Source organism: Xenopus laevis, chromosome 6S, assembly GCF_017654675.1.
Source record: "Xenopus laevis strain J_2021 chromosome 6S, Xenopus_laevis_v10.1, whole genome shotgun sequence".
NCBI classification, from domain to species: Eukaryota; Metazoa; Chordata; class Amphibia; order Anura; family Pipidae; genus Xenopus; species Xenopus laevis.
Genome location: NC_054382.1, coordinates 117,164,521 through 117,186,879, shown reverse-complemented (window position 1 = coordinate 117,186,879; position 22,359 = coordinate 117,164,521). Strand labels below are relative to the sequence as shown.

The window sequence follows — 22,359 nt, the reverse complement described above, 5'->3', positions numbered from 1 at the left end:
GACATCCACCACTCCAGCCTATCCTTGACTTGTTGCACCATTAGGATTAAGATCTTGGTGGCCTATGTTCCACGGCTGAAGCTTTCTGCTATGACATCGGACAAAGGGGACTGTCACTACGCACACGGCCATGAGGTGGCACATGAGAATTTGTTTGGCTGAAGGACGTTGATTCGGTTACTTCCGTAAGTTTGAGGCTTTTCTCTGGCATGTGGGGAAAGGGATAGATTACTTTGGCATATGATGAATATGCCCTATAAAATCTAGGTATTGGGAGAAGATAACTGCCTATATAGTGAATACTCTCACTTTACCCCCTCCGAAAGCTCCTGAAATCTGCCTATTGGGTCTAATAGACGACACGATAGCTGCTAATAATGCCATTATTTCACATGGCGACCTGTCGGCTCGCACCACACCGTGGAGTTAGTCTCTAAGGTGACAGCTCCTGGGAAGAGGCGGTTCTTGCAAATTTTGAGAATGTTTCTGAGCATCTTAAGACCAGCTCAAAAGTGACTGTTACCCCTTAGGTTCCGGCTTATTTATACCCGGTGTGCCCAGTCACTTGACCCAAATTGACCATTAGGCTGCCTCAGTGCTACCTGTTAAATGAATACACCTGGTTACCGAGCTACCTAACAGCCAATTACTCTTCAACTCCTTAAATTTACACAACAGCCGTCATCCCATATACAGCCAATGGCTTAGTCAGCCTTCAGCCTGCATTCTATTCCAAATCAAAACGTAAGAATTTTGTTATTCAAATTTGTCATTCCTTCCAGAAAAGTGTATATTAGGCTGTTCCAAAAAAATAGCAGTGTCTGCATTCTTCTTTACAAACTCAAACATTCACTGTATAAGCTGAAAAATGTTTCAAGATTTTGCTTTCCTTTGAATCACTGAACTGATATTTAGTTGTATAATCAGTGTTTCTGAGAACTGCTGCACATCTGTGTTACATGGAGTCCACCAACTTCCAACAACCTGTGACATTCCACAATTCTTCTATAAATCCCCATATCATAATACTTGTTCCACTGTGAATTCAGTGTTGGGGGGGGGGTCTCTAGAACACACAAGGCAAGATGCAAAATGTTTTAAAGTAATTTTTATTAAAGCAAGACTTTTATAATCCAAATTATGTTTGTGCTCAGCGTTCATTTCCCACAAACTGCTATAACAGTGGTGAAATTCTGAGCTTTTCCACAGTAAAGAATTACAAAATCAAAGAAAGGAATGCTTAACTTCTCGTACTGTGTTCAAAATGCCTTTCCCCGGGTCTAAAAACAAAAAATTAGTTTCAGTTTTATATTTTACTATTTTTTTGTACTTTTTTTTTTAAATATCTAGGACCAGCAATGTTGTGCCAGCCCTGGCATTTGCTCTGTACGTAGGCATTAACGTTTCCTTTCCTTTTTTATTTGATTTTATGTTTTGCAGTGTTTTTGCAACATTTCAATTTTTCGATGTTTTGATAGTTTTCTCTGGTGAAGTGAAGTTCGCGCTGAAGTTCCCATTTGCCTAATAGAAAAAAAATTCACATCATTTGATTAATTAAGCACAATTTTAAATGCTTGGGGCAAACTGACATTTTAATTGTAATTACAGTCTAGCAAGTTCTCTCTGGTCTATTACTATATTAATCAAGTCTGAGGAGTATTCACTTTTGGATCACTTTTGAGTCATTTAGTATATGGTATTTTGGTATAGAATTAAAACTTATCAATTGGCCTTCATCGTTCTTAAGGGACACCAACAATGACATCTATAAGTGCTACAGACCAGAACAGTTGTAGTGAATTATCCTTTAAAGGGTTAATGAACATTTTGGATACACCACTTATGGTCTTGCTTTTAAGAATTCCTATGATTGTTCAGTTGTGCAACATGTTATTAGGGATGCACCCAATACAGGATGCAGCCTTTTTAGCAGGATTCAGATTTGGCCGAATCCTTCTACCTGGCCGAACTGAATCAGAATTTGCAAATCTAAATTAGGGGCAGGTCGGGAAATCACGTGAATTTTCATCACAAAAGAAGAATTGTTTCCACTTTTTTCGTCCCTGCCTCTAATTTGCATATGCAAATTTGGAGTCCGATTGGTATTCAGCTGAATCTCAAATAGTGGATTCGGTGCATCCCTACATGTTTACCTTTGCTATACCCAACATCACCACGTGTGCAACATGGTTGCTACAAACAGCAAGAAATTTAGCCTGTACAGCAAGGCTTTATAAATTATTAAAATCCACAAGATACTAAAGGTTGAATTTGAAGTGAACCCCAAGAAGCTGTAAGAGGGCTATGGACAAATAAAACTTACATGCATCTTAAGCAGTTGGCACTCCAGTTGCATTAACAACCTTCTGAGCAGCTTCCTTAGCCTGATGGGCTTGAAGCACAGCAACAGCTTCATCAACCTGAAAAGAACATGAAATCTCATTCAGAGAAAAGTCGCAAGGCTGAAGTAAACCAGTTATAACGGACCATATTGATCACTGTACCTTTGAGCGCAGTGACTCGGGTGATTCAAGCATATGGAGAAGCTCCGAGTTGTCAATCTCCAGAAGCATTCCAGTAATTTTGCCAGCCAGAGTTGGGTGCATTGCTTGGATAAGTGGGAAGAGCCGCTCACCTAGAAGAAAGAGTGTACAATACATTAGAAATACAGGTGGGGAAAGCAAAAGTAAACCATTAGAAATATAATTTTACATACCTAGCATTTGTTTCTGCTCTTGAGGTGGAGCAGCTGCCAGCATGGAAGCCGTCAGAGGTTCCTGGCCTTGTACATGGACAGCAGGCTGAAAAAGAAATGATTATCAGGTCAGTCCCTGCAAAAGGTAACATCCTCACTGCAATGCTTTGATTGGAATTACTAAACTTAACCACCATTAGAAAACATTCCTATAGCCTGGGAAAATGGTTTAAAAGCCAGTGGCCATCATGAGAGTGAACAGAGAGCCAATCTTTACAAGTAGGAATTCTGGAGAATATTCAAGCACATACCTGCTGCATAGCCACTTGGGGCTGTGTATTAAGATGCTGCTGATTACGTACACCCGCCGCATATTTATACTGAGGAACAGCCCTGACAGCAGATGCTGCAGCTGCAGCAGCAGTCGTTGGACGAGGACCCATAGTCTGGGTTGATGTATTGGCTAAAAGAAAGAAAATTGTACAATCACACCTTGATGGTATAGTACATTAAGGTAATACAGGTGAATGGTATGAAGTGAGACTGGTGCACCATACAGTGCTATAAATACACCCAATGGAAATAAACTGACACTTGAGAATGGTGCAACCAAAGTCCTGCAAAAGAAAACACCCTGCAGAACAAGGGGAGGATTTTCAGTTGTGGGTATACTCGCGGGTCTCATCAAAATGTCTTATGTTACGTAATATTGTCTATATTTTACTCCTTTTAAAGTTGTACGAAATTTGTTTGTCCATGCCCACTTTTGATGTCATCACTTCTGGCTTGCAGCATCACTTCCTGTCTGGAGGTTTGCGGGTTGTGGATAAGGCAGTTGCAGGTCCGGGTGAGGTAGTTGATAAAAATGTGGGTTGCGGTTTGGTTCGCAGGCTGCGTGTCCGGGTCTTAGAAATTAGTTCTGCACAGGACTGACATGAATTCTAAAATCCCAATGGCTTATATTATGCATGACAACCCTAGGTCCCAAGCTTTACAGTTAACTTATCCCAACACCCGGATGTGCCATTAAATACTAATGAAGACCACGGCTGGTCATTCTGTAGACTGTTTGGGATATAGATAGCATTAGTGAAGACGTATAAACAGGTCCAGTTGATAGTCATGTAGAATGCAAGTAACCCAAGGAATCATCATGCACCAAGTAAGGCAGTAAAATGTTGGAATTCTACTTTCAGTGCTGAATAATCTGTTTGTGCATCACCAAGGAAGCCTTGATCTGCAAGTTATATCAGCAAGAGTGTTTACACCCAGCAAATGTATTATTGCATGTAATATCAAGTTGGTGACCAACATGGATAACCAAAACAAAGCACAGAAGAAAGCTTTACAACAGCAAACAACTTGCAAGGTTGTCAAGGACTGAAACACTCAATAATGCAAGAATCCTTACCAACACGTTGAGCTGACATGACACGTGGGACTTGATTAGAAGCCGGTCTCATTGTACTGAATGTTGGTGGTCTTGGAGCAGTAGGGCGGATTGCTCCGGGCATGTTCTGGAATGCTGTGTATCATTGAAAAGATTGTATTAGGGATGCACTGAACCCACTATTAGTCAGTTTACCCTCAATCCACAGCTCAGCAATTTTCCAATTTGAGATAAACCTAACCTAGTTTAAGAGTAAATTGCTTTTAAAGAAGAAAAATATATAATTCTGAATTGCATAAGCGTATTTGAGCATTTTACCAGTTAAGCACTTTTCTAAAGTCAACAGCCTCCTTTTCTAAAGGGTTAGTCTAGACTAGAGGCATCTGCCACTTAATGCTGATGTATCAAAGCATCAAAGGTTACATATTGATACACTTAATTGCCAACAGGACATTTGGAAAAACATGAATTATTCTCTTAGGCAAAAAAAAAATCAAAGAACAAATTGGCCAATAGCAAATGGAAATACCCCTGGAAAAAAACAAAACAAAAAAAACCCACTTACGATGAGGTCTGGCACCCTGTGCAGTCCAACGGGGGCTGGGCCTGAGCTGTGCAATCTGCCCAGGTGGGTAGTACGCAGCACGGTTTTGAGCCTATAATAGAAAAAAAAAGCTTAATAAACCAAGAAAAGCTTCAATGGAAACCCTTAAAGGGCATGTAATGGAAAAAAATCCCATTATTACTTTCTTTAATGAAAAAGAAACCTATCTCCAATATACTTTAATGAAAAAACGCGTAGCATTTTTATAAGAAACCTGACTGTATGCAGTGAAATTCTCCCTTCATTTACTGCTGTGGATAGGAATTGTCAGATGGTCCCTAACTGCTGAGCAGGGAAACAATCATATTTATGAACAGCAGGGGGAGCCCCCGCCTTACGTCCCAGCCATGCAGAACTCAAGCAGCTTTGTTTATGACGATCCCTAAGCAGCCCAGACCACACTGAGCATGTGCACAGTCTTAGTCTTGAAAAGATGTTTAACAAAGTTACAAGATGGTGACCCCCTGTAGCCAACTTTGAAAGCATAAATTATTTGTTTGATTAGGCTTGTGGTGCAGTAAGTTCATGTTTATATTTAGTATACAAAATACAGCATTTCTAGCCTTAATCTATTTTAGACTTTACATGCCCTTTAAGTATAAAGATAGACATACCGGTGGGATAGCTGCCATGAAATAGCTGGATGGTGGTGGCTGGTATGGGTTGATCACAGGATTTGGTACACGAACACTTGCCATCCTCTGCATGTACTGGTTGGTCAAGTGAGCCTGACGCTCTTCTTTTCTTTGGGCCAATGCAACATACAGGGGTTTTGTGGCAACAATTCTACCATTCATTTCTGTGACTGCTTTAGTGGCCTCTTCAGGTGAAGAAAAGCATACAAAACCAAAGCCTTTACTGCGACCACCTTCCATCATTACCTGCAAAGTAAAACAAAGTAAACAAGTCAGGGTAAGTAGAACACAGTAAGGGATTTCCAGTTGGTTACAGATTTGGCTTAGAAGTGGCTGACTGTTTTCAGGTGCCTCCAATTTCATGTCAATTGGAGGGGCAGTTTACCAGGCTGAAAAAGTGCCATGGCCCTAAAATGATTAAAGGAAAACTATACCCCCAAACAATGTTGGTCTCTATAAAAAGATATTGCATAAAACAACTCATATGTAAATCCTGCTTCATGTAAATAAACCATTTTCATAATATACTTTAGTAGTATGTGCCATTGGTTAATCATAACTAGGAAATTGCAATTTTAAAAATTAAGGGCCACCCCCTGGGATCATAGGATTCACGGTGCACACAAAAACCACACATGTTAGGTAACGTGAGCCAATTACAGGTATGGTATTCGCTATCCTGAAAGCTCCAAATGACAGAAAAGCTGTCTCCCGTAGACTCCATTTTATCCAAATTTAAAAAAAAAAGTGTTTCCTTTTCTCTGTAATAAAACGTTAACTTGATAAACGATGAATATATAAAACATTAGCTTGTACTTTATCCCAACTAAGATATAATTAATCCTTATTGGAAGCAAACCCAGTCTACTGAGTTTAAGGTTTATATGATTTTTTTTCTAGTAGACTTTAGGTATGAAAATTATGCAAATATCAGTTATCCGGAAAGCCTCAGGTCTCCAGCATTCTGGATAAAAGGTCCCATAACTGTATAAATACTTTGCCATTATTCCCAGTAATTTTTATCATTAGTCTCCCTATGTATGGGTATAGCCAGACAATTTTAGACTACAGAGAACACTGCAAACACCCTGACAAGGATTTCTGTAATTTTATTAGTGTGCCACAAGCAGACAGTGTAAATGCAATGAAGAGCAACGTAGAAAACAGGAATATATATATTATATATATATATATATATATATATATATATATATATATATATATATATATATAATATATATATATAAAAAAGGCGACTAGATTTAGAAAAGATTTAACATGCAAGGAGTAAATTAAAAGGCTTGAGTGCAAACTTCTGAGCTTCTCACCTTAGCACTGGTGATTGTACCAAAAGGTAAGAATTCTTTCCGCAGTCGTTCATCATCAATACCATCATCAAGGTTTTTAACATAGAGGTTAACACCCTAAAAAAAAACAAAAAAAAAAACACAAGTCAGTGACATTCAGCAATAAAGGAACCTGTGTTTATGGCAATAAATCTGATATTAAATGTACAGTACACGAAATATAGCATAAAATTACAGGTGCTCAAAGCGGAACTCAAACCTGGTATCTGGTAATTCGGTCCTGCTTCATTTGTTCAAACTTGCGCTTAAGCTCAGTTTGCCTTTCCACCTTTTTCTGTGCACGGCCCACAAACATGGACTTCCCATTCATATCCTTGCCATTCATTTCATCAACAGCCTTTGAAGTGAAAGGAGATGTGAATTATCATTCGATTATTAATCACTTAAGCTAAACATAAAAGGACCACCACTTCAAAGAACTGCACCCTCTAAGTTGTAAGAAACAATCCCACGGTAATTTCCAAGAGTTGTAATTGCTTTAATAGAGAAGGAACATTTAGTAAGCTTAATCAGAAAGGTCTATATAAATACTCCAGTAAACCCTCAAAGTTGTTTTGCTCTGAGTCCTCTGTCAAAAGAAACAGCATTTCTTCCATTCTATTAGACTTCTGTATAAGACTTCCTGTTTTAGCTTAAACCTCCAGGGCTAGGGCTTGAGCATGCTCAGTTTGCTCCTCTCTCCCTCCTCCCCGCTGTAATCTAAACCTAGAGCTATGAGAGAGCAGGAAGAGACTCTGATAAGAAGTGATGTCACACCAAGCTAATTTGGCAGCTATCCTAAACAGAGCTTCTAGAGCCGTTTACTCCAGTAAAGCATTGTGCAGAATATAGTGCTATAGCTTGCAGTTTTGTGGCTAATCTAACTGCTTTAGTAGCTTTCCTTTTTGGTGTTACTGTTCCTTTAAACTACTCTACAAGTTGAGTAAAGCCTTTAAAAAATTCGAGCTGATAAACCTACCTTTTGTGCATCTTCATGTCTTTCAAAGCTGACAAAGCCAAAGCCTTTTGACTTTCCATTGTCATCAGTCATAACTTTAACACTAAGAGCTGGCCCTAATTATAAAAAAAAAAAAAACACATCATTAAGACACGAGAAAAAATGTATAGTTACGCTTTTTAGGAACGTACATTGTTACAAACCACCAAGCATTATCTATAATTATGCAGTAAGATAAAGGAACTTAAGAGTCTGTTTAACCCTATATACACACACCTTAGTTCATAAAATAAATGATAGATCACTAAAGGACCACATTTATCCCCAATAGCGCCACATGAACTTATGTTACACACAGGGTTATATATTTACTTTAAAGGACCTTCAGTCATTTTACTTTCATGCCCAGTCTCCTAAAGGGAGTTGGTTTGTGAATTAAGCCATCTTTACACCACCCCAAAAAGAAAAATAAGATTACCATATTTGCCAAACATTTCTTTGAGCCTCTCGTCATTCATGTCGTCTCCAAAATTTTTGATGTAAACATTTGTAAATTCCTTGGCTCTGGCACCAAGCTCAGCTTCACGCTCTTTGCGGGACTTAAAACGCCCAACAAATCTTTAAAGAGAAAAAAAAGAATTTAAGTATAGGGCTTTTTACTATTAAAATGTTGCAGTTATTCATGTTTTTACACCCTACAAGTGCTCAGAATATGGATAGTAGAGGAGATTTTCATTAGTAGTGTGTAATAGACACATTCTTCTTGCACAATGAAATGAAGGTTGTGTGCCACATATCCCATATCCCAGTATACCCCACCAGACAAGAGAACATATGTGGTGCCTGGCACAGGAAAACAAATCAGTATGACTTGACATTACGTATATGGATACATACACTTTGCGGTCATTGAGAAGCATGCCATTCATTTTATCAATAGCCCTCTCAGCAGCCTCTTGTGTCTCAAAGTGAACAAAACCATAGCCCTTGGATCCATTTTCATCACAAACCACCTGTACAAAGAACACAAGTGTCAGATACAGTCCGAAAAATGCATAATGGGAAAGAAGAAAGAAGTTGTGCACCTACCTTACAGGAAAGAATGTTTCCAAATGCAGAAAATGTATCGTACAAGGCTTTGTTATCAATAGACTTGTCCAGGTTTTTGATGAAAATGTTACCAACTCCACTCTTACGCAGAGAAGGGTCACGCTGAGACCACATAATCCGCACGGGCCTGCCCTTTATGACATCAAAGTTCATTGTATCCAAAGCACGTTCAGCTGAGGAAAAAAATATAACAGATTGTAACATACAGATGCTAAGCAAAGTTTATGGGCTTTACGTCATTGATAGAGTTGCCACACAACAGATAGATAAAATCAGGCTAGACACTGCATAGGCATGGCCACCTTCCTATCTATTTTTTTTGGCAAAGAGCTCAAGCTATTAGAACATTAGAAAGTAAAGAGGGGCTTACCAATTTAATGCCTTGTCCATTAAAGGGGTGGTTCACCTTTAAGGTAACTTACTATGTTATAGAATGGCCAATTGTTTTAGTTGGCTTTCATTATTTTTCTAGTTCTAGTTATTTGCCTTTTTCTTCTGACTCTGCAGCTTTCAAATGGGCATCGCCGACTCCCTTCTAAAAAAACGAATGCACTCTAAATCTACAAATTTATTGTTATTGCTACTTTTTATTACTGATCCTTCTATTCAGGCCCCTCCTATTCATATTCCAGTCTCTTATTCAAAGCCATGCATGGTTGCTAATGTAATTTGGACCCTAGTTACCAGTCTGCTTAAGATGCAAATTGAAGAGCTGCAGAATAAAAAGCTTAAAAACCACAAATAATAAAAAATGAAAACCAATTGCAAATTGTCTCAGAATATCACTCTCTACATCATACTAAAAGTCGTCTTAAAGGTGAACAACCCCTATACGAACATGTTCCATGTGTTTACATGGCACTATTCTAATGTGCTACATCTCCCTGTTCCAAAGCTGCTATTAAGATGGACAAACTACATCTGACAGAAGTTTTACCTGGAGCAGTTGGGGCTTGCATTTGTCACCTGTCTGTACACAATGCTGCATCATGGCTGGTAGGAACTCTAGATAGACAGGTAAAGCTTGTCTGGCCATTTTCAGCACATGGTTTCCAAGTGGGTAAGACCTGGTTAAAATACCCTTTCTACACTTCCCACCTTTTATACCCTTTACTAGCTACAGAATTGAGTGCCACATTATTTTGCAAAACTATTCACTCATTTTTAAACAGTGGGATGCCCGGAATTTAACAGCTCAGTGGAAGATAACAGGATTTTTTGATACTCACCGTTAAATCCTTTTCTCTGTAGTCGATAGGGGGACACAGGGACTCTTGGGGTTTAAGCTCCACCCTCCAGGAGGCAGGACACTATTAATAAAATTAAAATTAAGGGGGCGTGCCCATATAGTGGCTTAACCCCACATGCTGTAGCATTCCTTCAGTTGGTACCAAAGAGACTGCTGAAAGATAAACTGTATCAATACTCAACTAGCAAACCAGTAAATCAGGAAAACGTTTCCATAAGACCAAGTGGTCAACATTTCGCTCAGGGTTGGGAAGCCCTGTGTCCCCCTATCGACTACAGAGAAAAGGATTTAACGGTGAGTATCAAAAAATCCTGTTTTCTCTGTCTAAAGGGGGACACAGGGACTCTTGGGGACTTAACAAAGCAGCCCCAGACAGCAGGGTGGGAGCGAATACAGAAAAGGCAAAGACACGTTACTGTACCACAGTGTGTAGTACTTTGCGGCCAAAAACGGCTTCCGCTGATGAGAACGTGTCCAGTCTGTAGAATTTAGTGAATGTATGAACCGAAGACCAGGTGGCTGCTCTGCAGATCTGGTCCAAGGAGGCCGAGTTGCGCCAAGCCCAGGAAGCACCCAAGGATCGTGTGGAGTGAGCTCGAACATTGGCAGGAGGAGTTCTGCCCTTAGCTAGGTAGGCTTGTCTGATGGTTTCTCTGATCCAACGTGCGATGGTAGTCTTGGAAGCTGACAGGCCCCTCCGAGGCCCGGACGGAATGACAAAAAGGGCTTGAGAGCACCGATATGATTTAGAACGGTCAAGGTACCAGCGAAGTGCTCTGACCACATCCAGACTGTGAAATCTCCGTTCCTTGTCATTCTTGGGTTCCGGACAGAGAGATGGAACCACAATCTCCTGGTTGACGTGAAACGAGGACACGACCTTAGGCAGGAAGGAAGGCACAGTCCTCAGGACTGCCTTGTCCCTATGGAAAACCAGCAGAGACGGATCACAAGATAAGGCACCTATTTCCGATACCCTGCGAGCAGATGAAATGGCAACAAGGAAGGCAGTTTTCCAGGTAAGCCACTGTTCAGGGACGACACCCAGAGGTTCGAAGGGAGGGTCAAGGAGAGCCTCCAAAACGAGGTTGAGATCCCATCCAGGGACTGGTGATCGATAAGGTGGAACGATATGTTGTACTCCCTGTAGGAAGGTGCGGACTGAATCGTCTAGGGCTAGACGAGACTGGAAAAGGACAGAGAGGGCAGATACTTGGACCTTCAAGGAACTGAGCTTCAGACCGAGTCGAAAACCTCGCTGTAGAAAGGATAAGATCCTGGGAATATTGCATTCATGGAAGGAAAACTTTGATTCCTCGCACCAGTTCCAGTAGCTGCGCCAGACCCTGTGGTAGGCTTTAGAAGACGTAGCTTTGCGTGACTTCAGCATAGTGGCAATCACATCGTCCGCTATACCCTTACGTCTCCAGATGGCCGCCTCAACAGCCATCCCGTCAAAGCGAACAGTCCCGGATTGTGGTGAAATATGGGACCCTGCTGGAGAAGATCGCTCCTGGGAGGGAGGCGAACTGGTTGAGCTATGGACATGTCCTGAAGATCCGTAAACCACGTTCTCCTGGGCCAATACGGAGCTATCACTATGACCGTCGCACAGGATTGCTTGATTTTCTTCAGAACCCGAGGAAGCATTGGAAACGGAGGGAAGACATAAGCCAGGTTGAAACTCCAGACTTGTGTCATGGCGTCCACCCCCAGCGCCGTCGGATCCCGAAAACGGGCGTAAAAGGCTGGAACTTTGCGGTTGGCTCTGGATGCCATGAGGTCGACTTGAGGACGTCCCCACCTTTTCACTAGGTCTGTGAACACCGCGGGATGAAGTTCCCATTCTCCCGGATCCAGCTGGTTCCGACTGAGAAAGTCTGCTTGCGTGTTGTCCACTCCCGGAATGTGTATGGCAGATATCCTGACTGAGCTGAGCTCTGCCCAGGCTAGGATTTGTACCACCTCCGCTAGGGATGCTTTGCTGCGGGTACCTCCTTGTCTGTTGATGTAAGCGACGGTTGTGGAGTTGTCGCTTTGGACGCGGACAGACTTTGTTTGGAGTAGGGGAGACCAATGTCTTAGGGCAAGCTTGACTGCCCGAAGCTCCAGGACGTTGATGTGTAGCCTCGTTTCTGTGGGAGACCAACGGCCTTGTACCGACGAGTTGTTCCACGTGGCGCCCCACCCGAGGAGACTTGCGTCTGTCGTTATCACGGTCCAGTCCGGAGTTGCCCAGGACTGGCCCGTCGTCAGATTGTGGTGGTTCAGCCACCAGAGGAGTGACTCCCGTGTTGTTTGCTGTAGAAGAATCCGTTGGGACAGGGGACCCCCTTTCCATCCCGACAGAACGTTGGCCTGTAGAGGTCTCAAATGGATTTGAGCAAAGGGAACCGCTTCGATGGACGAGACCATCAGACCGAGTACCTTCATTGCGAGGTGGACTGTGGGGTGCCGGTCTTGAAGGAGGAGATTGACTTGCGCTCTGATCTTCCTCTGCTTGTCCAGGGGCAGCGAGACACGTTGAGTCAGTGTATCGAATTGGAGACCCAGGAATAGCATTTGGTGACTGGGTGTCATGCTGGATTTGTTCCAGTTGATGGTCCACCCGAAGCTCTGAAGCAGCGATATCGCTTGTTGCATGTCCCTTCTGCTCTTCTCTAGTGTTGGAGCCTTCAGGAGAAGGTCGTCCAGGTAAGGTGTGATCGATATTCCGTGGAGTCGTAGGGTTGCTGCCGTCACTGACATGAGTTTGGTGAACACTCTGGGGGCAGAGGAGAGGCCGAATGGGAGTGCCACAAATTGGTAATGGAGATTTCGGAATGCGAATCTGAGAAAACGATGGTGAGGAGGCCAGATTGGAACGTGGAGATACGCGTCCTTGATGTCGAGGGACATCATCAGTTGACCTGGTTCCATTCCTCGGATGACTGACCTGAGAGTTTCCATTTTGAACCGGACTGACCGTATGTGTTTGTTGAGGAATTTCAGGTCCAATACTGGTCGGAAGGACCCGTCCTTCTTTGGAACCAGGAACAGATTGGAGTAAAATCCGCAAAATGTTTCTGACGGGGGAACTGGAATGATCACTCCATTCTGTTCCATGCTCGTAATGCAGTCCAAGAAGGCTCGGCCCTTGGCTGGGTTTGAGGGGACTCTGGACATGAGAAATTTTCGGGGAGGAAGAGAAGCGAAGTCCAGGTGGTAGCCCTCGGAAACGATTTCGGTTACCCAAGCGTCTGACGAGTATCGTATCCACACCTCCCGGAATCTCAGCAATCGTCCCCCTAGCGGTTGCAGTGACCCCGGAGGGGGTGACCCATCATCCTGAAGTGGCCTTGTCGGCTGGAGACTTGTTGTGGAATTTGTTGTTCTTCCACGATGGCCGTCCCTTGTCGTTTGGTTTAGAGCGAAACTGAGAACGTTGGGGAGGACTGTGCCGTCTGGAGAAACGTCCAGTGTGGCCGCGAAAGGACCGACCGCGCCTGGAGGAAGTCGTGGGTCTTGACTTGCTTTGGGGGAGGAAGGTGCTCTTCCCTCCCGTGGCCTGTGAGATTATCTTTTCGAGCTCCTCACCAAAAAGTCGCTGTCCCTTGAAGGGTAGTGAGGTAAGGGACTTCTTGGAACTGACATCCGCAGACCAGTTCTTCAGCCAGAGCGTTCTGCGTGCTGCGACGGAGAGCGCTGATGTGCGGGCAGTAATCTGTGCTGTATCCAGGGAAGCGTCGCACAAGTAAGCTGCTGCCTCCGCGAGGTTCTGTGCGGAAGGCAGGATGTCAGCTCTGGGGATGCCATCTTGAATATCAGCAACGAGGGATTCTGCCCATGCCTGAATGGCTCTCGCTACCCAGGCTGAGGCGAGAGCTGGACGAAGGGTTGAGCCAGCGGATGAGTAGACTGCCCTGAGGAAACCTTCCAGACGTCTGTCAGATGGGTCCTTGAAGGCTGCGGCGTCCGTGACTGGTAACGCTGTGGATTTAGATAATCTCGAAACTGGTGCGTCCACAGTTGGAGGCAGTGACCATTTCTCTACCAAGTCCTTGGGGAATGGATAGGATTTCGAAAATTTCCGAGTAGCTTGGAACTTGCGCTCCGGCGAATTCCATTCCTCTTGTATTATGTTAAGGAGTTGGTCATGCGAAGGAAAACATGCAGAAGCTTTGTGTTTTCTTTTAAACAGGTTAGAAGATGAAGCCTGTTGTTCAGGTGTCTGTGTGATTTTTAGCACGTCCATCACCCCCTTGATAATGCCCTCTACGTCGTGAGGGAGTTCCTTGCTTTTGGAATCTTCCGCATTATCCTCCTCTGCTTCTGAGGAAGCATCAGAAGGTGGGAGTTCCCCCTCTGAATGAGAAAAATCCTCTCCAGCTGACGAGACGTCAGAGGGGGTATGGGTGTCGGTGTCACCCCTGGAGCTGGGAAGCCTTTTACGCTTTCCACTGGCTTTGTGACCTAGTTTGGCTAGGGCTTTGCCCAAATTGGTGGCAATGGAAGGAAGGCCCTGCAGGGATGCCAGGGATTGGGAAAGTTGAATGGCCCATAGGGGGGCAGGGGGTTCTGAGGAAGTGCCCGCTACCCCATCCATTGCATCCAAATCCTGTGCGGTTTCCCCAGATTCAGGGACCGTTGGGATGGACCCCTGGGTGGGCGCTGGACCCTGCCCCTTTGAACAAGATCTGCAGAGCGGGTCAGCCTGGCCCCCAGGGATTTTTAGGTGGCAGTTTTTGCAGGTAAAGTAAGTCACCTGTGCTGCTGGTGCTCTCCCCCCAGCCCTGGGGAAAAGTCCCCCTGACTTACCTTCTGCCATGTGAACAGTGGCTGAGGTACCTGCTGAAGTAATGGCCGTCAGGAATGTGCTTTGTAAAAGGGTGCCTAGAGGTAACCCAAGACTGCTGCCTGAAGGTAGAAGCCTAATCCCCAAGAGCAAGTGGCTCCGGGTCAGGAGGAGGAGGGCTGCTGGCAGAGTGGAAGCAGGAGAGGAGGATACAGTAAGCGGCAGCTTACTGTGACTGCGGGAAGTGGCGGGAGGAAGTTCCGCGCCTTCTGAAGCCTCCTCTACGCTTCGCGCCGAAAAAAACAAAATGGCGCCTGGAACGCATCAGCGCGATGCGTTCCACTGCGCGCAGGAGAAAGGCGCGCGACTTCACCAACAGCCTGCCTGTGTGGGAGACCGTCGGAGGGAGCAGCGAATACATCGCTTAGTGCAGCTAGGTCTGGGCTGGGGTGAGGGGGGGGGAGAGCACGCCAGAACACGAGTAGAATATTATATCATACTCACTGCTGGCTCTTCACCGGTCAGAACATCTGCTGGCCCCAGTGGGTTGCAGGGATTTTTCTGTGCAGGTCGGTTATAGCCTAGAGGGCTAGAATATGACCCCGGTGAGAGATCCCTCGAGGGGGGGGTACACTCAAGGGACAGGCAGTCCTGCCCTGGTGACACCCCATAGATATGCTTCTGTCTTGAAGCTGGTATCCATCCTCCTTGAAGCAGGACACTTTTAAAACTGAAGGAATGCTACAGCATGTGGGGTTAAGCCACTATATGGGCACGCCCCCTTAATTTTAATTTTATTAATAGTGTCCTGCCTCCTGGAGGGTGGAGCTTAAACCCCAAGAGTCCCTGTGTCCCCCTTTAGACGACAGAGAAAAGTGTTAAAGTCAGGACATACAGACCATTCTTCAAAGGAAAACTATACCCCCCAAACAATGTAGGTCTCTATAAAAAGATATTGCATAAAACAGATCATATGTAAAACCCTGCTTCATGCAAATAAACCATTTTCATAATATTATTTTCTATTATAAATAGAAAATGGCCATTTTAAAAAATAAGGGCCGCCCCCTGGGATCATACGATTCAATGTGCACACATACAAACCACATGTTATGTCACATGAGCCAATTAACAGACAGAGTTGTGTCTTTTGCTTCCACACTTCTTCCTGTTACAGTTAGAGTTGTAGTATTTCTGGTCAGGTGATCTCTGAGGCAGCACACAGACCATCACAAAATGGTGGCTCAAGGAAAGAGATGTAAAAGGGCAATATTTAATTATATATTCCAGTTTGGTAAGATTCTTTAATATGCCACTTAATATGATATAAACTGTTGCTTAAGTGTTCAATTTGGGGGTATAGTTTTCCTTTAAGTTTGTTTGTGAGCTGAATCGTTATGCTGCCCAGAAAAATTGAAAGTGCTGCCCGACGTTACCTGAAGGATCTATTTCCAGATAACAGGCAGAATATTAATGAAAACAGTACATCCCATAATCCTGATCTATAACAGTACTATAAGGAAGCGGATGATAGAGATAGGCAGTATTACTTGAGGGGGCAAAGAGTCAGATCGCTGGATAAACACATGGAAATGAGAAGTTGCACCTGTAAATAAAAAGAAGACTCAAGTCTCACCATCAGCTGGTTGCTGGAAGTTGACATATGCATATCCAAGTGAGCGTCGTGTAATCATATCTCTGCAAACTCGGATTGACAAAATGGGACCAGCTGGGCTAAACTTCTCATAAAGCATGGCCTCCGTTACATCTTGATGAAGGTCTCCAACGTACAGGGAAGCCATTGGGTAGCTGGGAGCACTGGGATTCATTTTTATGGAGATTCAAAATTCACTGAAAAGAAAATAATCGTGTAAGGTGTCAAACTGAAAGGCACACTTAAATGGATTCTGTCATGATTTGTATGGTGTATTTTTTAATTCTAAATTACACTGCAAATAATTCACTCTACAATATAAAATATCATTCCTGAACCAGCAAGTGTATTTTTTGTTAGTTGTAATATTGGTGTGTAGGTGCATCTCAGGTCATTTTGCCTTGTCATGTGCTTTCAGAAAGAGTCAGCACTTTAGGATGGAACTGCTTTCTGGCAGGCTGTTGTTTCTCCTACTCAATGTAACTGAATGTGTCGCAGTGGGACATGGATTTTACTACTGAGTGCTGTTCTTATTTCTACCAGGGAACGGTTATCTTGTGTTAAGGAGCTGTTATCTGGTTACCTTCCCATTGTTCTGTTAGGCTGCTGGGGGGGGGGGGGAAGGGAGGGGGTGATATCACTCCAACTCGCAGTACAAAAGTGAAGTTAGGAAAATAATGTTGGCAACAAGTAATGTAAACCTGCATCATTTTACCAATCAAATCAGAAAGGCCACATCACCATAAAATGTGTGGGTATTTTAGGTTAACATAATGGGCATGTAAAAGCAAGGAAATTTTTTTACTTTATTTAATGAAAAAAACTTATCTCCAATATACTTTAAAAAATGTGTACCTTTTTATAAGAAACCTGACTGTATAAAGTGAAATTCTCCCTTCATTTACTGCTGTGGATAGGAATTGTCAGATGGTCCCTAACTGCTGAGCAGGGAAACAGTCATACTTATGAACAGCCATGCAGAGCAGCTTTGTTTAGGGCGATCCCTAAGCAGCCCAGACCACACTGAGCATGTGCACAGTCTTAGTCTTGCAAAGATGTTTAACAAAGTTACAAGATGGTGACCCCCTGTAGCCAACTTTGAAAGCATATCTTCTCCTTTTACAACTTAAATGGCTGCCCCCCTGACTATATAGCAGCCTAATCATGTAAACAAGAATAGCTTTCTAAAATAAACACTTATCAATGTAGGGCAACGGACATTTTTTTTAAATGCTTTTATTTTTGGTGTAACTGTTCCTTTAAATGGCCGCCCCCATTTCTACACAGCAGTTTATATAAACTAATACATGTATGGGATCTGTTATCCAGAATGTTCGGGACCTGGGGTTTTCTGGATAAGGGATCTTTCAGTAATTTGGATCTTCATACCTGAAGTCTACTAGAAAATCATGTAAACATTAAATAAACCCAATAGACTGGTTTAGCTTCCAATAAGGATTAATTATATCTTGGTGTGGATCAAGTAGAATCTACTGTTTTGTTACAGAAAAAAATTTTTTTAAAAATCTTTATTTGATTATAATGGAGTCTATGGGAGACAACCTTTCCGTAATTCGGAGCTTTCCCGGTATCTGACCAGTAAAAGCAAAATCTAACAAAACTGCCTTTTGCATAAGCCCTGCATGTAGAGAGACATGATGTCTGGTGATTTTAAAGGAACAGTAACGTCAAAAAATAAGTGTTTTAAAGTAATGAAAATATAATGCAGTGTTGCCCTGCACTAGTAAAACTGCTGTGTTTGCTTAAGAAACACTACTATTGTTTATATAAATAAGCTGCTGTGTGGCAATGTAGGCAGCCATTTTAAGGAGAAAAAGCTCAAGTTACACAGCAGATAGCGGATAAGCGCTGTCTGTCTAATAGTGTTATCTGTTATCCATTAGTTAACCTGTGCCATTTAGCCGTTTTTCAATTTCCGCCATTGCTCCACAGCAGCTTGTTTATATGAACTATAGTAGTGTTTCTGAAGCAAACAGATCAGTTTTACCAGTGCAGGGCAACACTACATTATATTTTCATTACTTTAAAACACTTACATTTTTTGGTGTTATTGTTCCTTTAATAGAGTGAGCACCAATACATCATCTAGGCAAAAGGAGCCCCCCTATAAGATATATTGGATCTAACTGTCAATGATTATCTGACACCCAACTGCTGAATGGAGAGAGAATGAAGAGAAACAGATGCTGAGAGAGGGATAGTGAAGATAAACTTGATTATTTCAGAAACACTACAGAATTTTAATGGATTGTATTTAGAAAATTTCTTATTTCAGTTTGATGAAGCTTATATTAAATTTTAATTTTCGCGATAGTTCCCCTTTAAAGGAGAACTAAAGCCTAAAAATGAAAGTGTCGAAAAATATAATACATATACTGAACTTATTGCACCAGCCTAAAGTTTCAGCTTGTCAATAGCAGCAATGATCCAGGACTTCAAACTTGTCACAGGGGGTCACCATCTTGGAAAGTGTCTGTGACACTCACATGCTCAGTGGGCTCTGAGCAGCTGTTGAGAAGCTAAGCTTAGGGCTCGTCACTAATTATCCAGCAGAAAATGAGCTTCCCCTGTAATATAAGCTGATGCTACAGGTTTGCTGATTATTAAATTCTGATGCTAATTGCGCTGGTTTCTGTGCTGCCATGTAGTAATTATCTGTATTAATTACTAATCAGCCTTATATTGTGACATTTCTATTCTATGTGTACTGTATATAGTGAGTGGGTCCCTAAGCTCAGTAAGTGACAGCAGCACAGAGCATGTGCAGTGAATCAGCAGAAAAGAAGATGGGGAGCTACTGGGGCATCTTTGGAGACACAGATCTTTAGTGTTAAAGGGCTGTTGCCTTGGGCTGGTAAAAAAGGGCCAAAACATAATGTACAACATTTCCAGCTACTTCTTTAGTTAAGCTTTAGTTCTCCTTTAATATGACATGCAATGCAAAAATGGGGGGGCGCAACTTCAAAAATCACAATAGCTCGTGGGCCACAGCAGGACAGCCGAGCAACAGACAATGTCACAGGACAGACAGCTAAGCAGAATGTAACAGTTAATTGGACCCCTGGAAGTAAGGGACAGCTGGCAGCCACATGAGGATAAACTGATGATTTCAGACTTTCCATATGCGAATCATAAAAAGGGGAAGAAAACTCTGCTCAGTTTATATGTCACAACAATTTAGACATAAAGAGACAACAATTGAGACATAAAGAGACAACAAATTTGTTACTAAAACATAGTAAAGTGCCAACTCGAGGGCCACAAATGCAATTGTGAGTGATACTCTGCTTCTCACTGGCTAGGGGCCGGCACATTGTGCACACTCAGAAAGATCACACAAAAAATGTGCTTGGCTCAGATATGCAGAGCCGTGCGCACCTCCAGCCTGCCATATGGTTTACAGGCGCAGACTTCCCAGGCACGTATAAGAGTCCTGGTCACAATTTTAAGTGATACTGACAATCAGTGTTCTTTTTAAATACTAATTTACATTAAAAGTTACATACAAGTCATGCTGATCTTTATTCCCCGATAGATCTGGTTTTGTAAGTAATTGTCACTTGGAGTTCCTTAACCTGACTGTTTTGCTAACCTGACCCTTACTCAGCCTTTCAGAGTTTCACGGACTCCTGCTGCACAAATATGGCAGCCTCCTCATACAGGAACATGTGGGCAAGAAAGGTAATGTAAAAGCATCACAAATACTTTTATGGCAAACTTATAGATAGCATTCAAAGACTGTTATTATAGATATAAAAAAAATGTTATTTTATGGAGTCAGTATCTTTAAGTCTGTGCAACCAATACAAACCTCCAGCTGTTTGACTACACCTCCCAGAAGCCCCCTTAACTACAACCCCTGCCATTCCTCCAGATATCACCATTACACAGTATTTCATTACATCAACTGAAAAGTCACAAGCAGGTTGGACATCCAGACTCATGGAGACTTCCCAGCCACACAGAGACCTGTCCACTAAAGCTGCCCATAGACTTAAAAGATCTGCTAGTTTGGCTATGCGGATCTTTCCCCCGATATGCCACTAACGGCATGGCTATATTGGGGGTAAGCCGAACGTACGGCCATATGGTCGAACAATTAGATTACGATACGCCAAGGGGCTCCTACGGCTCGGTCGGGTAAAAATCAAACCTTCCCAATAGATATCGTGGCCAGATATAAATTGGGATGACCCGTCGGAAGTGGGCAGATAAGCAATTGATCTAAACCGATATTGGCAGCTTTATCTGCCTGTGTATGGTCACCTTAAGTCTAGACCACCACCAATAAACCTCAGGCTGTTCGACTACAACTCCCAGCATTCCTTCCAAGTAAAAAGTCACAGCAAGTTGGACATCAACCTAGTATGTAAAAGGTGGATGGGCATGTGGAAATTCTTCCATGCAACATATTACAGAGCCTAATGACATCATTTAAGGCAACCTTTCTCATCCTTGAGCAACATTCAGATGTACAAAGAGTTGGGGAGCAACACAAGCATGAAACAAGCTCCTGGGCGGTGCCAAATAAGGGATTTGATTGGCTACCAACAGCACATGTTTTAATTCAGCCAAAACTTGCCTAGAATTTAAAAAAAAAAAAAATCACCTGATTTGAAGCTACTGAGAGCAACATGTTGTTCATGAGCCACTGGTTGTTGATCACTGATTTAGGGACTGATGTTGAGGTCACCACCAGGAAGTAGTAGGGGAGCACGTGCAATACAGTCATGAACATAGCCACGCCCTCCCCATGGTGGCCTGTAAGGCACATGCGAGTAAAACATCCCCCCTACCCTGTGCCAGAAAGAAACGTGGGCTGGAAATGTGGCCAACATGGCGGATGAACGTCCCCCCTCCCCCGGTAACACATGAATCTCTCCCACGTACTCAACACGTGCCTGGATTGTCTCCTCAATACACGCAGTGCCCTGAACTACAACTCGCGACATTCTCGCTACTACCTGGGCTCGTGGGACGGGTAATGACGCCACATAATGGCCGAGCCGTTTAGGAGAAGAAGGTGCCGCAGTGGAATCTCTAGTCCCTCCCTTCCCCCCAGTGTCTCACCTCACGCGTTGCCTCCTCAGCGCGACTTCTCTTCACTCTTCTCTTTACCGGATTTTTTTTTCTCGGTTGGTTTTCGTTTTTTCTATTTTTGTCGGTGTTTCTTCCGTTGCTTGTTTTTTGGGTTTTTTTTTTCTTTTCAAGCTTTAAAATCACTTCGAGGGCGCGGGAGGAAAAACGAGGGCGGGTTTTTTTTTTCCTTCTCTCTTTAAAATCAACGAAAATAAAAACGTTGGAAGAAAAAAAAAGGGGGGATTTTTCTGGGGTTTTTTCCAAGGGATTTTGTGATTTTTTTTGTTTTTTATATTTTTTTAAGAAGAAGAAATGTGTGCCGAGGCCAGGCTCCGGAGCACACACTCACACACAGCACTAACAGCTGGGGTAGAGGGGGAAAAGGCCTCGACGGCTCTCCGCCTTATTTATAGGGGCGTCAGCACGTATTACGCACAGTCACATGGCGACGCTTCGTCTCCTCCCCGTAACTCCTGATAGGGACGAAAGCATAGAGGGGCGTGGCTGAAGGGTTTGAAACGCTGCCGTCTGCTGCTGTGATAGGGCAGACGAAAGAGGATTATTAAGCGCTGCGTCAGAGGAAGTTCGGGCGGCCATTTTATTTCCTGGCTGATGAGTGAGCGTAATAAAATCAGCAATGGCGGATTAGTTTATATGCAACCATATCGTGAAAATGTCACCAACTAAAAACTGCCCCTAAGAATATTACAGTATAGTGATATGAATGTTAGTTTCTCTAGGCAATAATACTAAACATACTATCCCACTTTTTTCCTCGGTATTGAGTTTGGATGAGGTAGCTGAGGTACTTAGGGTTGCCACCTTTTCTGGAAAAAAACACCGG

The 22,359-nt window shown here is 43.1% G+C and overlaps 1 protein-coding gene across 2 annotated transcripts; it reads right to left on the bottom strand.

Annotated features, from left to right (window-relative positions):
- Positions 1–1,093: 1,093 nt before the first annotated feature.
- pabpc1.S (poly(A) binding protein, cytoplasmic 1 S homeolog) lies at positions 1,094–21,919 on the bottom strand. 2 transcript variants are annotated; one of them, XM_041567947.1, is made up of 16 exons: positions 21,507–21,919; positions 16,398–16,612; positions 8,718–8,911; positions 8,526–8,641; positions 8,107–8,246; positions 7,650–7,744; positions 6,891–7,028; positions 6,653–6,748; positions 5,304–5,570; positions 4,651–4,741; positions 4,107–4,220; positions 3,007–3,158; positions 2,717–2,801; positions 2,505–2,635; positions 2,324–2,420; positions 1,094–1,521 (listed from the first exon to the last, which is right to left on the bottom strand). In XM_041567947.1, exons 2-15 carry the CDS (start codon positions 16,588–16,590, stop codon positions 2,331–2,333), a joined length of 1,902 nt encoding a protein of 633 aa, XP_041423881.1. In that variant the 5' UTR covers positions 16,591–16,612; positions 21,507–21,919; the 3' UTR covers positions 1,094–1,521; positions 2,324–2,330. The 2 variants fall into 2 exon arrangements, with proteins under 2 accessions (XP_041423881.1, XP_041423882.1); XM_041567948.1 differs by lacking the exon at positions 21,507–21,919 and adding an exon at positions 21,046–21,070.
- Positions 21,920–22,359: the final 440 nt, after the last annotated feature.